Below are 20595 nucleotides of genomic sequence, written 5' to 3' on the forward strand. Positions count from 1 at the left end.
CCATCCTGAATTCTGGATTTCCCCACCCCCTCACATTCAAATATCAATACAAGAAGTAACTTCTAATGTAATTCTAGTGAATCTGGATCATTTCCGTCACGTCGACCACGAATCTGACATGACAACCACGTCTTCATCGCCGCCCCTCCCCCCCCACACGTTGAGACCCGCCGGGCCGAGCGGCCGACAAGGAGAAGGGAGAAAAAAAAAAAGGGGGGGGAGGAATTCTGAACGGTTCTGGAGTTTTCTCGGAAAACGTCCACGCGGCGGGAATGTGAGGGTCCGTCTTGCTGCGCGTCGCCGCGGCAACAATGGCTTCGAGGGGGGAATGAAAAGAATTGGTCACACGTTCATATAGATTCTTCTTTCTTTTAAACGTTTTTTTCTCCCGTCCGTCCTACAATCAGAGACACTTGATGGCACTCAGGAAAAAAAAAAAAAAAAAACATCCGACGTTGTTGGTTTTCACAACAGTTAGTGTTCAAATGTCCACCTGACTTTGTGCAGACGAGTCAGTGGTTTCGACCAGAATACACACACACACACACACGCACGCACGCACGCACGCACGCACACACACACACACACACGTGCTCACACGCACACGTGTGTGAGCACATGTGTGTGTGCGTGTGTGTGTGCCTTCATACATTGCACATCTAAGTGGCACGTTTCCTCCCTCGTCTGGACCCGTTCAGCACATCCACCTCACACGGGGGGGGGGGGGGGGGGGGGGGGAGAGGTGGAGAAATCAAATCAGCGAAAGTTCCCAAACGTTCACATTACAGTACTCGTTAAGTCTCATTAGACGAAAACCCCCCCCCCAAAAAAAAATACAAAAAAAGGCAGAGAGAGAAAAAAAAAAACAGCTTTTACACCCAATCACCATCGTTTTTCCCCCCCCCAAAATAACTATATAGGAAAAGATTTCTGATTAGATATATTATCATTAACATCATATTTACTATGATTATTATTATTTATTATTGTCATCCGTTGGTTTTGTTCGGGGGTGGGACGGCGCGGGGGAGGGGGAGGGGTCAGTCACTGGGACGAGGCCTTGGTGGCTATCGTGGACACGCAGTGCTGCTGGAAGTTGGGGGACATGGCCGAGTTGCAGCCCAGTCTCTGCAGCTCCTTCCCTCGCAGGCTGCAGCCGGCGCTGGCCGGCAGGCCGCGGGGCTGCTGCTGCTGCTGCTGCTGCTGCTCACCGCCGCCGCCGCCGCCGCCGGGGGTGGGGGGCGGTGCCGGCGCCGCGTCGGCGCCGTGGCTCTGCAGCACGCTGCTGATGTGGCTCAGGAGGTCGTCGAAGAACTCCGGGACGCCCTCGTAGCCTGAAACACACACAGAGGGAGGAGGGACGCCGCGCTTTACAAGGGGGGGCCACTAGCCAGGGCGTGACCCGCCAGAATAAAGGTTCTTACAGCTGGGACTTTAATAAACTACAGAGGGGAAAATAAGACACGAGGTGGACTGGCGCCTACCGGGGAATGCGTTGATGTCGATGACGGCGTGCTGGCCCGTCTGGTTGTTGATGATGACGTCGATGCCGAACAGCGACACGTTGAGCTCCCGCCGCAGCAGCCTGGACAGCTCTCTGATCACGTCCTCGCTGGGCGGCGGGGACACGCCCTCCACGTTCTCCCTCTGGAGGAGAGCGCGATAGAAGAGTCACTCGGAGGGGAAAAGGTAAAGACGTTGGCGTTGATGCCGGGCGGCGGTTTTGAACGTACCGAGGTCAAGTCGGAGGAGGACTCGGGTTTGGAAACGTTGTGGCTGTTGAAGAAAATGGCTTTCCTGTCTGGAACAGAGGAGAAGAGACGTCAGAGATGGGTTTTTTTTCTCGTCCCGGAGACGTCGTCTGACGTCCGGCTCCCTTGTCTTGTGTCCTAACACTGCGTCCAATAGGAACGCAGGATCATTTGGAGTCCCGCCCTCCACTGACGCAGCTGCACGGTACGCGGAAACATCCGGTACTAACAGAGATTCATCAAAACAAACTGTCGACGACTAATAACTCATAAATTATATCTCATCGAGAAATAATCACTTTCAGTGGCCACCTTTAAAAACACTCAGTATTACAGTAACTAGACTGAGTTGGTAGGGTGGGGGGGGGGGGGGGGGATGAGTAAAACCACCAGTGTTTGTTCCATATTGTGGCCACTGGGGGGCAGTAGAGCTCCGAACAGACCAGCATGGCTGATCTCACCCGAAAGTGAACCATGTGGAGTCCAGAGCGTGACCCAGCGCGTCACAGGAGGAATCGTGACACACACTTCCCTCCGTTTGTTCTCACTGTAATGATTACCATCAGTGAGTGTGGGAGGAGGGGGGGGACTGGGGGCGGAGGGACAGTAGATTGTGAATAAATAATCCCCCGGGCTTTCAGAGGGTTGCTCTCATGACATATTTGCCACCTTGCTCTGCGCGGCGGCCGTGCAGGACAATGACAATGACAATGACTCGCCGTGGTTTGTATTTGCTGCTTTCTGTGTCTTTTCCCCGTCTGTCCCGTCCCGCCACTCAGCATTCCCGGCTGAAAGCAACTGTTCCCTCCGCGCCGTTACACAAAGCCTGGGGGGGGTATGCTTTGCATGAGCGCTGCATCGCATGCAAATACACCCCCCCCCCACACATTCAAAGCCAGGTCACGGTCCGAGCGCACAAAACAACACGTCTGGTTTGCTTCCAGCCACGTGAGCCGGCCGCACCGATCGCACGCCGCCGCCACCGCCGCGCCCTTTTAACGAGGGGCGAACGGTCCAATCAGAGGAAAGGCCGTAAAAGGCGCGCCGGTCTCACCTGCAGGCCCGGCGGGGAAGTTCTTCAGGGAGGGTCTCTCCACCACGGTGTGGGAGTCGCCCACCACGAACACCTTGTAGAGCACGGCGTTGTGGTTGATGAAGCTCTGGATCACACACGGAGGCCTGACCTCCTTCAGGTCCTCTTCACTGAAGATAATGGCCATCTGTGGACACAGCGAAATAAGTTGACTTTGAAGGCGCTACTTGACAAGAAAGGACGTTGTAAATGCCATTAAGGAGGCGGGGAGTCGGGATAAATCAGGTGTGTGAGGGAGAAACCATTAAGATTGTTAATATTTCCCTCTTAATGAAAACACCCAGAGCTCATAGAGGTGATGAATTCATGACATCTAGCAACTATGATCAACGGTAGAACACTGCAATTACCAAGGTTGGAGGCTTTCTTAGAGATGTCTTATCTTTTTAAAGGGTAAAACATAATGAAAGCAGTGTAGTACTCTTCAGAGTCACAATGCGACCTTTGTGAGTCTGGCTAAAGCTTAACTTGGGCCCGCTGGCGTTGGCGCCGAGGAATGAAGAGTGATTGTGAGTATCGATCTGAGCGGGTCGTGAAGGTGCAGCATTTTATCTGATCCCTGCAGGTGGGGTGTGGGCGGGGGCGGGTGGGGGGGGGCTCTTACCTCGTGGGAGTTGGTGCCGTGAGCCACTCGTGTTTTGCAAACTGCGGGAGAAAAGAGACACTTGGGTGAGGTGACGGAGGACAGAAGACGGCGAATTGGGCCGGCCACGACGGAGCGGAAGTGGACGGCGAAGGTTTGGGGAGTGTGTCCCCCGCCCCCCCCCCCCCCCCCGGGTGGAGACTCACTGAAGGGGAATGTGAGTCCTTGCCTCCGGATCTGCTCCAGCACGTCTGGGGTGCACTCGCTGTTCAGGACCATGAAGGGAGGAGAGCAGATCCTCTCGTCTGAAAACACACGTCCAGAGAGAAACTCTTTAAAAAGCTGCACCGAGTCGCTGTCCTCGTAGGAGGTTTAAGTCATGTTATCAGTAGTTCTTCATCTTTTCACTGTAAACGGAAACACAACATGCAACGGACGTACTCAGTCGCCACTTGCTGTGTAAATGTGGCCTGAAAAAAAAGCTGTTTTGAGTCAAATAAGTGTCAGATAGTATTTATAGAGATATCTCTATCAACTGTCAAATGAAAATGAATTCAAATAATATGAAGAAAAATAAAAGATGTTCCTATACGCACCGCTAGAGGAAGAATCTCACGGGCTTATTTAACAAAATATTAAATAAACACATGTTGTACTTTAAAGGCATTACATAAATGTGTAACGCAATTTTTTTCATATTAGATTCTTCATCAATTGTTGACCTTAAAACCCTTTTATTTATGAAAAAAAAAATGTCTTTGTACTTGGTCACGCACGCACGCACGCACGCACGCACACACGCACACACGCACACACGCACACACACACACACACACACACACACACACACACACACACACACATTACTTTAGTGTGCACTTTGTACTGATTTCCACATTGTATCATGTTCGACACACACCCACACCCACACCCACACACACAATAAAGAAATACAGGAAGTGGCGTGACGAGGAACGTTACATCAAAGAGTCATGGGCTCGATCGCCTGACCAACATGTCATCAGCCGTCCACCAACAGGTGCGTCGTCATTTCACAGCGTTGGCGTGTTCTGCATCCCGGCGCTCAGTGGCGGCGTCAGATAAGACCGAGAGAGAGGAAGCCACATCCTGCTTCAGCTCGCCGCCGCGCCGGACCAGTCTCATTAATGCCGTGTCATCCCCCCCCACTGCTGGAGGTACGGCGGCGGCGATAAGGCCGCCGGTCGGAGAGATCGCCGCAGGAAATCGGCAAAGGGGGGGATGGAGGATGGGGGGCCCCCCGAAGCCAGAGCGGGCAAATTGCTGATGACAAAAACACAATGGAAACACGGCGGGCTTTGTGCGCCGTGGGGGCCTCGCACACTGGAGGGACTCTGTGTGGCGACTGCTGAGGTCAGCAGAATCTCATTAGACGACATTAACTACAGCACTGACTGCACACAACGGCACATTTCTAAAAAAAAAAAGAAGGAAACATTGGGTAACGTTGTGTTGCTCTGCAAAAAAACTGTCCCAGCATGCATTTCTTTCTTTGGAGAAATTGTAATTTTATTATTTATTTTTTGGGGGATTTTAGAATTTAGTGTGTGTCGTGAAATAAAGACAAATTACAATGATAAGAGAACGATGAAAGTTTCTACACGTACATAGCTGAGGTCAAAATGTCGAGTGGGTTGTCGGTTGGAGTCCCTTACGTGGCACCCTTCACCTGCTGTGGTTGATTATCTTTAAGATTTATTAAAAAAGGAGCTAAAAGCTAAAGGAGTAAGAAAAGTAAGACTATGTATGAAATAATAAGTCAAGCAAAACAATAACTGTAAGCCGTCAATATCATATTAATCAATATAGCCTGATATCAATAGTGTTTATTATAAAGATGAATATTGAACAAACGTGAGCGAACATCACACTAATTCTTTTAAACCCACACGATGAAGTACGATTATTCTTAACTTTGATACTAAAAGATATTAGATTGACAGTTTTCTGGCGGGGGAACTTGAATCGTCCTGAGATACATTTAAGTCCCTTTGTGGGAAAAATCAAGCACAAATCAATTTACACTGCGACGTGAACAGAACTTCTTTTCTGTCATTCAACCAGATTTCTTAACAAGGACAGCAAAAAAAACCAGGATTTTCATTTGTGATGGATCAAAGAGGGAAGAAGTCTTTAGTCTAAAGTCAGAGCCTGTGCAGAGTTCCATGTGACGTGACTCAACAGCTGGATGTTTTGTTGAGACGTCTGATGTTTGCCTCTTCACACTGAAGCAGTCGATCTTGGTTTTCGCGCAAACGTGTGTGCAATAGCTCAGGAAGCCTCCGGAAGGCGTTTTGACGTAAAGTGCGTACAGTTGGCGAAACAAACTCCTCGGGGATGAATAAAACCAAAACTGTATGTTGTAAACATGCGGGGAAAAAACTTTTCCATCCGGATTTAACTTTGACCCCGTTATGTAAGTGTCTATAGTTCGATGGCGACTTTTACCTCCGAATAAAGTGGTTTATGTAACGCGGGCGTGTTTACAGGCCGTGTGATTCCTATGACTGTTTCCGTCGCCCTCCGATGAGTTCGGTCAATACTGCGTCTGTAAATGAGAAATGAGATGGCCCGCAGCCCCTCTGCTACCGAACATGTGCTTCCACGCTATTTACAAACAAGCAGAAGGTTTTCATTTATTTAATAGAGCGGGCCAAAACAGATCGGTCACGGTTAAAACGCTTTCCGCCGTTACGTGACGAACGGGGACAGAAATCCTGCTCTTCTGTTTCACAGGGAGAGATACTTGTTGTCGGGTGCTCTGGAACCTTCTGCTGGGCCGGCGCCAGCGCGATGCTCCGTAACCAGGAAGCTCCGAGGGTTACCCATCAGTCATCGCTGCGACAGCGTTGCTCAAACTGATGGTATTTTACAAGGACCAGAATAGCAGGCTTAATGTAGCTCAGAAAAACAGTCTGATGTGGTGGGGGTGGAGGGGGGCTGTTACATCACCGGGTTCCCAAAGACTGATGGAGTTCAATATGAGCAACCCAAAAAAAAAAACCCCCACCAAAAGAGCCCGAGCCTCGTCAAACGGGAGACACTGGAAGCTCCGCGTCGAGGATTTATGATAAAGACAGCTGGGTTTAGTGGATGAAAGCGTGCGGCCAAGTTTGCAATAGCGTGCATGCTTGGCTCTGGCGGAGGTTTTTTTTTTCGGAATAAGGGGGTTGGGGGGGGGGATCAATCTCTGGCTCTGTCTAAACACTGCATGCTTGCAGTAGACCCGGCGGAGCCGAGGACGACGTTTACGGGACCTGACAATGAGATGCTTCTTTTTCTCCCCCCCCACTTCCTCTTTTTTTTTTCCCCTTTCTGAAACTTATTTCTTTTATCTTTTCAGAACATCCGGCTTCATTTCCTCATTCATCCTCTCCATGACACCACATTCACGCAACTAAATAAACCCAAAAGTGAGAATCTGCAGAGAACGAATCCCCCCCCCCCCCCAGCGGCCTGCTCCCTCCGGTCGGAGGAGTGAGACGCAGAACAACAGGGACTGAAACTGTGGCGCTGTTTAGGTGGAGAGCCTCAAGCTCTTGTTGCTATTTAGAGCTTGTTTCCTAGAAACCCCAGCATCCTCTCTTTCTGCGCTCCAAAGCAATCCTCCCGAGGCGAAGCAGCAGGATTTCCAATATTTCAAATTGAACGCTGAACGCGGGCCGCGTCCTGACGGGGGCTCTGCATTTCTCAATGTCGCGCTTCTCAGAGGCTTAAGCTGTAATTATAATTATGAGTCATTCAGCTGGAGAGGAAATGTGATTGTGTAAATCTCCATTGAGCAAATGCCTCATTAACTAATGACACAGGATGACCGGGCAGGTGAAGGCGAGGCGGGAGATCTGGAAATCTAAACAGCTAAAACGCAAAAGTAGGAGACAGCTCAGCTGTCATGCACCCTCCCACCACTAGTCGGAGCTGCGGGGCCGACAGACATTTAATAGGTTGTGATTAAAGGTTTCAAATGGCTCTTAATATACATAATATGTCCTGTCAATACATTGTGTGAGTGTTTTCCTCTTCTTCTTCTTAGACGAGTCAACACAGTACATTTTTCAGTAAATGCCTCGTGGAAAGAGTTTCAATTTCTATGTGAAACTGGTCAATAAAAAAAACCCCAAAAAACTTCTTGCAGAACATATCAAAGGGGAAGCGTGGTTGAAATGACTGCACAGAAAACTTGGGGGGGAAACACATAACCATCCTCGTGATGTCATGGAAAAATTACCAGAGCAGTAAAAAAAATAGGTGTGGAATGTGTTAAATTTACATTTGGTTTGCACTGGGAGGTGTGGAAAAACTCCCAACAAAAAAAACACAAAAAAAACACAAACGTTAATGCGTCTCAGTGTTTGTCTCAGGCCCGAGCTGTGATTGGATATTGATCCCCTGCACAGAACAGAAGACTGGTTGTGTTCAATGAAAACCCACACTGGGAACCTGGAGACAACCTGATGAATATACTAAATATTCCAGGAAGATTTTCCCTTTGATCCGGTCTGTTTTTTTGGGGGGGGAATCAAGGGCCTGAGCTTAAAAGACACGGAAAGAGGCTCAACTTTTATGGAGGCGTTGACTTGACGACGGTTTCTGTCGATAAAAACAATCCGAGATATCAAAAAAAAAAAAAAAAAAAAAAAGTGGCGTAAACACGAGAAGCAGTGGATTCCATAAACAGTCGCCTCGTTCTGGCTCCAGAACGGAAAGTGAGCGGAGCCAAAGATCCAACAAACGCCGCCATGAATCATCGTGCACTGAGCCATTAGCGCTCACGTGCGGCACTTTTCCTTTTTAAACACAACGTTTAAGATGAGCTAAATCTTGCAATTACTCTGGGATTAATTCAAACAAAGTTTGCAGCGGGATGGCTGAACGGCAGGAGACCACTTTGGGTGGTTGAAACCAGCTCTTCTGCGGGAGAGAAGCACGAGCGCGACCTGGAGTGCTTCCTCCTATTGAGCGCCGCTCTGACTCATGCAGACTGTGAAACATGGCAGCCTCTCCACGGCCTTTCAGAGCCGGGTTGCCTTGGCAGCTGCTCCAGGACTCGCTTGGTTGATGCTGATAAGCGGGAGGAAGCGGCCGTGCCCCAAGAAACGCGAGGGAGACTCTAACCGCTCTCCTATTTTATCTGCTCCTCCAACTCCACCTTAACCCAGTTGTGTTTTCAATATCGGGCAGACGGACGGAAATATCCTCGGCCTCGTGTGCGTTCCTATTAAACGCCGACTGGATTTCAGGGTTAAAATGTGTGTGTGTGGCAGAGAGGAGTACTTTGCATTAATGGAAAGCGGGGTAGTAAAAAGAGAACCGGGGGCTTCAGCTTCCAGTAAATGCAGCCAGTGAGCCATGTTCCTCTTCAGGACCGACCCCCCGACCCCCCCCCCCCCCTCGCCGGGAGGCTGAGTGACGCGGCTTCCACTCGCCGTTACGTAACACTCGTCATGTCTGTTTGGATAAAAAAGACGCTTCCCGGCGGTTCTATTTTCAGAGCCGGGCCCCGACCCGCGCTTCGGATGTGCGGCTGTGACACCGTCGCTCCTTCATGTGGAGGAACAATTAAAAAAAAAAAGGTTTACATTCCCCGGGCCTCGGCCGTGGGCGAGGGGGAACGCGGATGAGTCACAGGTGTTTGACAGGTTTTGCCAGCTGGGGCGGCGTCCGTGTCGTCACTCCTCCCAGATAAAAAAACAAACAAAAAAAAAAACACATGACGCACATTTAACGACAGGTCAAGGCGCTTTTAGGCCACCGATGTGGAAAGTCGTGGTCATGCGGGGGGCATCCCATTCCATTGGAATGGAGGTATTGTAAAGACGGGGTGGCAACAATATGGGAAACAAGTCAGTCGGCTCCGTAGTTACTATAAGAACCAAATATTTAGCAGTGTGGTCTCCGTCTTGCTCTTGTTCTGAGTTTTAATATGTTTAATAACAGCTGCTCAGCACTAACAGTCACTTAAAGATGGTAAATCTTCCTAACAAAGGTCTAAACTGGCTTTTAAATCTCATAATTGTCTTAAATGATCATATATATGTAGCATTTTTGGAGGAAAAATTAGACAGGCTTCACAGTTTCTCTTCATATTACACCTTACGCCTGTGGTAAATGCGAGAAAACGGTTTTCGTCGTTTCCTGCAGATTTTCGGCTTCGAGCCATTGCTTTTCTTTTTACTCAGAAGTTTCTAATCCTGAACCTCCTGCTGAGGCGATTGTGAGTACCGGAGAAACACGGAAAATAATCACTCGATAACAGTTTGAACTCGTCTTACACCTGGATATACGGTCCAACTGGGGCTGAAACGGGAGGCGTTGCTCGTGAATCAGATATAAGTCGAACCTGCAGGAACTAAACATCTGCTTTGGAAGCGCGAACTGATATAATTCAAGTGAGGAGTGACAGAGCTGTCTTCAGTTCCCCGTGTGAAGAGCAAAGACAGATCCTGCACTCGCCTTCGCTCCATCCTCTCAACAACACTGCACAGAATCAACAGTTACTTCATTAGTTTGGACAAACTCTGCTTTACATAATGCCCACGCCACCAGTGGTGTTTCTCTCGGATGGAGACGTTTCCTTCAAGATGGGCCTGCAGCTCGCTGTGTGTGTGTGTGGGGGGGGGGGGGTCAACGCGCACCTTCAGGACAATGTCCCAGTCCGTGTGACAGAGTTGACTCAAAGTGACCTCCCCGCGAACCCACGTCAACCTCGTGAGCAAGTCCACCGACTCGCTGACTCAGAGGGAAAATGTTTCTGTGAGTCAGTGTTGGCCGGCTGCCATTCCGCCACGTCTCACCTTGCATGCAGCTTTCTATTCTGTGGATGAGCTGGTAGGACTTGCAGCGGTCCAGCAGGGTGCGGATGGCAGGAAGGGGGTCCAGGACTATCGTCTCCGGGTGGGCGTCGATGTAGTCCTTCAAACGCAGACACACACACACACACACACACACCTTTAAATTAGCTTAGCGTGGGGGCAAGGTTAAGGCTGCAAGAAACAACAAAAGTGTGAAAATATTCACTGAAGAGGAGACGATCTCAGAAGGCACCTGAAGCAGAGATGCAAACATTTATTTTGGACTAAAACAACTGAGAATTACTAAAAGAAAGAGAGTTATACTAAGGTTTTAGCATCTAACCTGTATGTTTCTTCCTCAAGTGATCAAAGCTCCGTACAGATCGAACAACAATGTGAAATGCTTTGAATATTTCTTCATTTCCCATCTGGAAACACTGATCTGAGGCCAGCTCTGCACTTTGTTTCAGCTCAGTCTGCAGTTACTTTAGCTTTCACAATGTTTGAAGTCATTTGATTATCTTGTCATCTTTGGAATCGTGACGTTTTTTGTGTTTTTTTGCCTCCATTAATGTGAAAGAGAAACTAGAAGCAGTGACCGCGAGACTCAATCAGGTCACGTCTAGACTGATTGTACAGATGGTTTTTCTTTCTCTTCTTTTTCAAAACATTTTTCTGATGTTTTTCAGTGAAATTTGAAACATCAAATTGCAATTGTTTGTTAAAATTTAATCAAATGTGTCATTAAATAGAAAAATGATCAACGATGACTGAGTGAATTCTTAATTTCTTCGTTACTTGGATTCACTCATTGCTCGCCCTGTCCACACTTTGCGACTTCAGACATCTTTGGTACACAAGAGGCATAAAAAGATGTTGGACCGATTGGCCCAAATATTATGTCGACGTGAGAAGAAGAGTGCAATGGGAACAATTTGTCTCACTTCAGCCGGACGTGTCACTTGCAAAACAACAACAAATGTGGGATATCATCGAGATGTTTTAATTCTGTACTAAACAAGTAAGAAAACAATTAAACAAAACAAACATTCATCAATTAATTGAAAAAAAAAAACAGTTTCTGCAGGTTGTTTAAACGGTGAAGGAGCCGATTAGTGTGAAGGGGCACAAAGTTGAACGATCTGCCATAACAGTCACACTAATGTCAAACAAACATGTACGCGTATGCAAAGTGCAGATGTAAACAGAGTGTGTGTGTGTGTGTGTGTGTGTGTGTGTGTGTGTGTGTGTGTGTGTGTGTGTGTGTGTGTGTGTGTGTGTGTGTGTGTGCGTGAGCTGCAGACAGCAGAGATGTATGCCAGGGGGTGTATGTAGGTTACATCACTGCATCCCTGCATGGCCGGCTGTTAGGTCAGCGTGGGGTCGGCTCTTTTACATAACTGCACTCCCCTCCTCTCCTCCCCTCCTCTCCTCCCCTCCCGTCTCCTCTCCTCCGCCTCTGTCCCTTGTCCCTAAACCACCTCCCTCCTCGCTCCCCACGTTCGGCGGACATCGCTGCCAAAGTGCCGCCGTCTTCCCGGGGAAGCGTCGTCCTGCGCCGGCCTTTCAAAGCGGGGCTTGGCTGTGCGATGTGATGTCACACGCGGTAACGCGACACCACGGCATGAAGCCCCCGCGGGACAAAAACACGAAACTGGTTTTGGTGACGCAGGAAGCGTGTAAACAAACGACACGGAGGAGCCATCTACATGATCTGCTGGGATCCGATGGGCAGCGCTCATGTCACAGCCACTTGAGCAGTTATGTAAGACGGACAATGTTGCCACAAAAAAAAAAAGAAAAAAGAAAAATCAATCCAAACTAGTCTTCCAGGAGTTTAGAGCTTAAGGATAAGGGCTGACACTGAATCTTTCTCCATCTCAGAGGAGATGGGGGGGGGGGGGGGGGGGGGGGGGGGCGCAGCGCTCTACAGCAGGTGTCCGGGAGGAGGAAGCGCCAGACGCACGTCGGGAGTGGGAGGAAGACGGAGCCGATCTGTTTCCACGGGAGATTAAATGGTCTGGAGTGTCAGAGAGAATATGGTCCAACGAGGGCTCTAATCTGTTCTACAGGCTGTGAGAACATGTCTGTGATGCTTACAGGCTTCGAACCTCCGTCACAGAGAAACGCGTGAGACAGTCTACGAAATCTACATAGCAAAATAATGGACAACACTGCAAAATGAGCCGCTCAACTGTTATCAACTCCTCCTGCCCTGTCAATGAAAACTTGGATTATGTGATGCTTTTAATGAAATAACAGTGAACTTTAGGATTTTTTGAGTCTCAAATATATTCACCATGAGGGTTTCTCAGTATTACGTAACGTGATGACGTTGTGAAGAGCTGAAACGACGTGAATTGTGATAAATACAAAGGGTCGTGGTTTAAAGTTTTCTCATATTAAAAACATGTCATTTTAATTTGCACATCGTGAATGCACAGTGCAAGGAAGCATTTATGTGCGACTTTTAACACTTATCGGTGCTGAGCAAAGGTCGGCGAAACAAATCGTCTCCTTGAAGACACGTTGCTATAAACAATATAAATGAAGTCTAATTGCAAGATCACGCAACACCACATTAAATAACCCCAAACCATTAAATAGCCTCAAGCTTCAGACCACTGAAGCACCGAGCAGCATCCCCGGGAGGACATTTAGTTTGCAGTAGAGACGAAGGCTCGTCCCCCTCCGCCACACAGAGGGGTATTTATGGTCCCCGGCTGTGTGATATTACTAATGTGTCGACGCTTATAATTCCAGCAGAAATGTAATCACAGGCGACGGGTCTGTTCAGGTAAACAGCCAGAACGAGGCGAGCAGAGCCAGGACGCCGAGCTGCTCGTTATTCATTCAACCATCACCTGATAAACTCTGTGGGGTGATTTAAGGAGTGTAAAACAAAAACAAAAACAAAAAAGAAACCAACCAACCCAGTGGGAGGAGATCGTAATTATCACATCAACTGGTTTCACTGAAAAAGAACATGTCAAATAAACTCCAGAAATAACTAATTAGAAGTCCATTTGATTATTAGTGTTGATGTTTTTATATTTTGATGTGTTGCGATCAGTGTTGCCACAGTTACTTTCAAAAACTAATCCGATGACTGATTACTCGTTACTCCTTTAAAAAGTAATTTAGTTACTTCACCTTCACTTCGCTTGCTTTAAAAGTAAGCTAGATTACAAGTTAGTTTTTTAGGTACTTTCAGCAGCTGCCAACAACGCCCCCCCATCATCTGAACATAAAAACTGACCCTGCCTCCTGCACCATGTTTATACATATTTAACCTTCATTCTTTGTCGTATTTAAATCTGACTCATGGTTTTATCATCACATTTTTACAATTACTGGTATTTATTTACCCAGCGATGTAGTTGTCGTCTGTTTATTTTACTATTTATTTACACTGCCTGCTCTATGCGACTTTATTTGCCCGCCTCTTGGACAAATAAAGTCTTTCATTGATTGATTTATTAAAAAAAAAAAAGGGGGGGGGATTATTGCAATGTTAAGGTTAATGGATGACAATGGTTAGTTCCAATTCTTTTGCGTTACCTGAACGCACTCTTAGAACGGGTTGGCCTGTGATTGGCTGATAGTGGTGAAGGGGGCGGGCCATGCAGTGTCTGCCTGCATGTGATACTTGTGTCTTTCTCAGTGGAGGAGAACAGAGGAGCGGCTGGTTCGGTTTCATAATAAAGCGGCTTTGCAGACAAGAAACTGGTCCTGCGAGACACGACAATAGTAACAAGTAACTTTAATCTGATCACTGGTTTTGAAATAGTAACGTGTTAGATTACTAGTTACTGAAAAAAGCGGTGATATGCCAGTAACGCATTACTAATCAATGTGTTACTGGCATCAGTGGTTGCTATTGACCTGCAGGTACAGTGATTCTAACTCCCACTTCCTGTTTGTCTTTCAGAGAGAGAGAGAGAGAGAGATAGAGCGAGACAAAGAAAGAAAGAAAGTAAGAAAGAAAGAAATAGTTTCCTCTTTTAACACCAGACCAGACCTTTGTCTACTTTTAAATGTTTATTTGAAAGACTCAGAAAGGAGAACTATTCCTTCATTACAGGCGAACAGTTTAGAGAGTAAAAATGTCAGAGCAAAGTCAGAGCATGGAGTGTTCTCGTAGCACAAATGACACTTTTCCACACACTCCCAGAGATCATGCTGACCAACGAAGTTGCTCACCTGTACTCTCTGCACCAGCAGCACGGCCTGCGAGTCGTTCTGGTCGGCCTCCAGGATGAGGTCGGTCAGCTTGTGGATGATGACGTCCAGCGGACCCTGGTCCTCCAGAGGCTGGCTCAGGTCCAGCTGAGGAGAGGAGAGGAGGAACGGCCAGGGTCAACGTGGTGACGGAAACAATCCAACCCTGTTCGGTGTTCATTTCGAAGAGGTGTGATGTAACGTCAATAAGAACACACGACCGGCACCAAACGTCTTACCGAGTAATTAACAGCCTGCAGCCGCTTAGAAGCATTTCGCATTTATTTATAAAGTGAACTTTGAGCTCGTCGCTTTTGTTCAACCTGCTGTATTCTCACAGCACTGTCTTCTTATTTGCACAAAGACACAAGAGTATGAGATGTTTGGGTGTCGATTATTCAAATTCTCCGTGCAGCAGGTTCACTGACCAGGTAGGCGGCAGCACTGGGACTGAATTCTCTGCAGAAACCTGCAATTAGCATATGGATGAGTGTGAATACTGGCTGCACCTGAAAGCCCTGTTCTTAAAAACAAAACAACTGTCCGGGCCAACTGCAGGTGTCACTAAAACGTACCATTTCAAACCGATTGCACCGTGACTCAAAAGCCACTTTAAAGTGCAGTGGGGAAACAACTTATCAAGCTTCGTTCTCCTCATTTATACTTTAAAGCAGATTAAAACGCTGTAACCTATGTTTTCTGCCCTTTTCCTGATAAACCTGCATCACTGCCACTCCAACATCGTCCGTCGTTACACCTGCATTTGTTTTGGATCCAACTACTTGAATTTGTTCCTCCTTTTCCACGAGTTCCACACGCTTCCACTGGAGTTCACTGTGGCTCAGCTCATTTGGACAGCCTCTGAGAAAAATCGCATTTATTTGACGTTTTGGCAGCAATGGAGGACTGTCTGCATAGGAGAAGTGGTTCACAGGTCGTCAAACCAGAGCTTCAAGTTTGATCAGGCTTGCGTGGGTCAGGATTGCACACACACACACACACACACACACACACACACACACACACACACACACACACACACACACACACACACACACACACACACACACACACACACACACACACACACACACACACACACACACACACACACACACACACACACACACACACACACACACACACACACACACACACACACACACACACACACAGAAGACAGAATATGAATGTTGAAGCTGAAAGCACGGAGTCCTCCGGTATGGAAAATGAGGGATGGGATGTGTTTCGGAGTGTTTTGACGAAGCAGGCCGAGTTGCGTCTGTGCGGAAGAGAAGTGTTTTATATTGAAAACTTGTCGCCGTATTTTAGACAGTTTGCTGCTTTGAAACAAAGGAACCCTTTGAATGTGAGAGGTGGGTCTGTGTGAAAGAGGAGGCTTCGGGCTGAGAATTATCCGCAGATCAGGGAAACCGGGGGTGTCAAACATGAGGCCCGTGGGCTGAAGGCAGTCCGCCACACCACCCAACGTGGCTCGGTGCTAAATTGACGAAGACGACAGAATTCGCAAGTTGAGAAAAGAAAAGCTATTTGTTCGCTTGGTTGAGGGGCACAACGCATCACAGAGACAGTCAACAGCAGTGAGAGCTTCCAGGGAGGGCTGAAGCTAAAAAAATGCTGATGTCATAAAACATACTTTAACCACTTTCGCGAACCAACAACCCAACAATGGAGACAGAGGCGACGCTCCCACATCCTGAATATGCTGCAGGTGTACTCCCGTGGTGTCACGACAGGCTGGCATTTCCCCGTTTTCTATGTTGACAAGACAGATCTGCTCGTATGGTTTCGTGTATACAGGAAACTTTGCCTTGGTGTGGTCGCGGCCTGGAACTAAAGAAATAAATGTTGGCTGTTATTTTTAGGTGATCATGCACTTGTTTCCCTGCTCTGGGCCCCCGCTGAGATCAAACCGATCTGCGAGTGGTTCCTGAACTAATATTGAGGTTGACGCCTCGAGACTTTGTGGACAAATCATCTCTGTATTTGAGCGCAGAGCAAACATGGGGACGTTGTACCGAGCCCAAACAAAAAGCGGCCTTGTCTTCCGTCTAGAACAGACGTGCATTAACTCATTAACTCGCCCATCGAACTTGAGGTGACGTTATCATTCCTGAGGAAAGACGACACCTGTGCAAATAAATGAGGTGCGAAGGGCCCCTCGTTGGTCCTTTGTCCCGTGCGGACCCTTAAGTCAACAGGGTGGTACACCTTAGGATCACAGCAAGAACTGTAAAAGTCTATGCGGTTTTCCGTCAGTTTAAGGTGGACGGCCACCGCGGCCAGCCTCTCCTGGTTAATGATTGCGAGGGGCGTGTGATAGATAGGTGACTAACTGAACCGTGGGCGCAGCCCATGGCAGAGTCGGTTTTAACATTAGTGGGACATCTGTTAAAGATCAGCTGATATAGAGATCCTCTTTGCAAAGGTCGCGTCACAAGAGATTGTAAAAATTCAGCCGTGGTTCCTGCTCAAGTGAAGAAGAGACGAGAACAACGTACGAGGCTCCCTCCACCCGGGCATCCATTTTCTGTGCAAGCTCTTAAAAACCAGGCTCCGTCAAGATTGTTTTTAGAGTGCCGCTTATTGGAAAAGACCCCAGAGCTTTTAAAAGTGGAGCTTTCGGCGGTCGGACTCCTCTCAGGGGGAATCAGCTCCCAGTTTTAGTTTGTGTTCAGACCGTACTTTACAATTAGGCTTCTTGTTTGATGACTGCACTGTTTTCTTAGTTACGCTGCTGCATGTTTACTTTTTGGAGAGCATTCCACCCGGGGATGTCCCGATACTACTTTTTCCACTTTCAATACGATACCAATATTGCAGTTTGCAGTAGTGGCCGATACTGATCCAATACGACGTCAGCACGAATCATACATACTTTTATGACTCATTTTGTAGTGTGGAATGTTCGAAAAGGCTTGAGCAAGTGATGTTACTCAAACAGAGAACAATAGTCAGCAACAGTAGATATGAGGAAAAACTGACCCATTTATTATCAACCAATTGGTTCCATACATTTATATCTTCAACATAATAGCTACAGTATTCTACAATTGAATAACCTAAATACAAAATAACTGGAAGACCCTGAAAAATAACCTAAATAAATCCAATAAAAAACAAATGATACTTTTAAAGTGCAAAAAATTCACTTCAGTTCTTGTTTTTTATTTTTAGTCAGTATATGGTGGGAACAACCAAGGGTGGGGACAAAAACAAGAACACAATGTTGTCCACTGTCCAACTGGTCAAAGTTAAGAGTTCACAGCTCCAGTTTCAATGACTGTGCCCAAAACAATGCGATCATTGCTCTTAGTCTTCACTAAAAAAAAAAAAAAAAAAAAAGAGTGTAAACAAAATAAACACATCACTCTAATCAGAAGAGCAGAAACCAAATAACAATCAGTGAGTTAACTAAACTGTGCCACCATGGGAAACTTGTTCGTGACCAGTGTTGCCAATTCATTAGGCTTTTTGATACAAATGATCATATTTTCATGGATTACTGAAAATCCTCCCAAACTGCACACAGTTACACCTGATGCCGATGTAGAACCACCAGCGAACTCAACCAGCATCTTTGTGGATTAGAAGACAAACCCACACTAACTGAAGGAAACCACTTCATCACAGTACTATAGATACACCGGTGAAAGAAAACAAACAGGCTTTTTGGCACGTGTTTAAGAATAATAACATTTTTTCTTTTGGTTATTTTTCCTTAATGGCTGTCAAATGTCAGTGAAGGAACAGACTGCTTGGGCAGAGGCGTGGTGAATGTTCTTATCTCAGCCTGCAATGCAATTCGAGAGGTTTTATTATGTTTATCAGCCAGAATCTATAATAACCCGCCATAGACTCTCTGCACGGTGTGCCAACATGGGAAAAAAAAAGTTTTTAAAGGCGAAACACTGAGCCATGTTGGAGTCAGACTGTATTCCCTAAAGAGCTCATTATGCTACATCAACATGGCATTTCTTTCTCTGCCCATCAACGCTGTGGGATCTCGCTCGCCCGCTCCCATTCCTCCAGCCTGTAGGAACAAGCCCAGCTCAGAGCGGCGCTCCAACATGAGCTGCAAAAATGTATACAAAAGCAGCGGCAGGATTTTTTTTTCATATACGTACACTCAGACTCCATCCGATTGGCCAGATTTGACCGTCGGTGCATTTGTAATATGTATATTACTAATGTTGAAACCGCAGTAAAGATAGATTTGCAATATACCGAGCTAAAAATAATCCAGTGACGGTACTAGTGTTGAAACCTCAGTATAAACTGGGTGTTTTATTGCGTGTAATAGGTAACTAAGCAGATTAGTCACTCGGCGTTGAAATTTGACCTCAAAAAACATTTCTTTAAGAACTTGTGAAATGTTGCACAGCTTTGTGATTTTCCTCGCGCTCAGATGTTTCTTGCGAATTTCCGGTAAAAAAAAAAATAAAAAAAATAACCAATTGACAGTTTTGAGCTTTTTCCTAAAGCAGAGCTGCAGAAGAGACGTAAGTGAAGTTGCCTTGACAATTTTTGTTCGTGAACACACATGGATGAAGGCTGAGTCATGCAACGTTTGACACCGCTGTTACAGGAGGAGAAAAGAAAAAAAAAACATTAAAAAAAGACTCTGGATAAATTCCCACAGGTAAAGAAATCCCTGAACAATAAGGCCACGGATAATCGCTGAAGCTTCAGTGGATGGCTCCTTTTCTGAGAAAACTGCAACAGTGTGGACAATAAAAAAAACCCTCTTAGGATGCAATGTTAGATTAGACTCAGGGTTTCTCATCAGACTGCTTTCAGCAGGTTGTAATGCAACATTCAAGCGAGAACCACTGATGCTAATTTGTTCACCGTGACATCTGAATATGTAAGCTCAGCTGGGGAAAGAGGCGTCTTTGCAGTTGATCTGGTTTGTCAGGAATCGTGTGGTTCGGTGACACGCACACACTCTTCCAGTGTAAATGAGCTGATGTATTAAGAGGCATAAAGCGAAGAGTCATGACCGTGCAAACTGCTGGATGAAGTGGCGGCGGTGACAGAGTGGCAGGAGGTGGTTTTTCTGTCGGGAGTCAGGACTGAACTCTCGAGGCACGGCTTTTAATCTCCTGGTTACACAACACAAGAGGGCCCATCCGCAGCCTGGCCCCGCCATGACAAAACAGATCTCTACGTCGTAGGGGGGGGGGTCAAACCCCACGAGCAAAGGCACATCGCAGGGGATGAACTCCCCTCGCTCTCTCTCCACACACACACACACAAGGCCCCAGCTTTAGAGCTCGTCAAAAAAAAAAAAAAAAAAAAAAAAATCCAGCAGTAAAGTCATTGATGTCCCACTAAATGCTAAAAGCAGAAATGTCAGCTGACGTCTTTGCGAGTCCCCGTGGGACTGGGAGCGAGCAGAGGGCTCGCCGTGGTGACGGACAACAGAGAAAACACGCCGGATCCTGGAGGGAGTGGGTCGGTCAGGGCCCACATATATCCCGCTTTTGAATGTAGGGGCCGAGCCAGAGTCCCCGGGGGGGGGGGGAGCAACGGCGACGTGTGGCGGCCAAGCGTTCATAGCGACGTCGCTTTTTGATCCTTCGATGTCGGCTCTTCCTATCATTGTGAAGCAGAATTCACCAAGCGTTGGATTGTTCACCCACTAATAGGGAACGTGAGCTGGGATTAGACCGTCGTGAGACAGGTTAGTTTTACCCTACTGATGATGTGTTGTTGCAATAGTAATCCTGCTCAGATTACAGCAAAGATGGAGCGTATACATTTTTCACAAAACGGAGCATGCATAAACTGCAAGGACTTTTTTTTTTTTTTTCCCACCCCCAGTCAAGATTTCATTACACGTCTCTCTGTCGTTTGCCTCCGTTGGATCTGCTCTCCCCTGGTCTTTCCCCTTGTCGCCAGGTGTGTAGAGAGCAGACAGACATGTGATGAATGATTGATTGAGAATACCAGGAAGCAACTGACACCTCGGTGTGTCAGAGAAACGATGAGTCGCTGACACGGTGTGGCTGCTCGCCACGCCTTGCGTGACACGAGCAGAGGCACCGTGAACTGAGGCTCTCCGGACACAAAAACCACGACTTTACACATTCT

General features: G+C 47.2%; 1 protein-coding gene across 1 annotated transcript in view; it reads right to left on the reverse strand.

The window, feature by feature from the left end:
• Nucleotides 1-1044: 1044 nt before the first annotated feature.
• Nucleotides 1045-20595, reverse strand: part of LOC308142846 (inositol-tetrakisphosphate 1-kinase-like) — a gene marked incomplete at its 3' end in the record, with an annotated part of 29582 nt that continues 10031 nt past the window's right edge. Inside the window, exons 4-11 of the mRNA XM_080513436.1 lie at nucleotides 14461-14586; nucleotides 10261-10378; nucleotides 3634-3732; nucleotides 3449-3489; nucleotides 2806-2971; nucleotides 1734-1801; nucleotides 1485-1647; nucleotides 1045-1334 (exon numbers count right to left, since the gene is read on the reverse strand). Coding sequence (XP_080369562.1) covers nucleotides 1045-1334; nucleotides 1485-1647; nucleotides 1734-1801; nucleotides 2806-2971; nucleotides 3449-3489; nucleotides 3634-3732; nucleotides 10261-10378; nucleotides 14461-14586 — 1071 coding nt within the window. The remainder of the gene's footprint in view (nucleotides 1335-1484; nucleotides 1648-1733; nucleotides 1802-2805; nucleotides 2972-3448; nucleotides 3490-3633; nucleotides 3733-10260; nucleotides 10379-14460; nucleotides 14587-20595) is intronic.

This window comes from Blennius ocellaris, assembly GCF_963422515.1.
Source record: "Blennius ocellaris genome assembly, chromosome: 17".
Lineage (NCBI taxonomy): Eukaryota > Metazoa > Chordata > Actinopteri > Blenniiformes > Blenniidae > Blennius > Blennius ocellaris.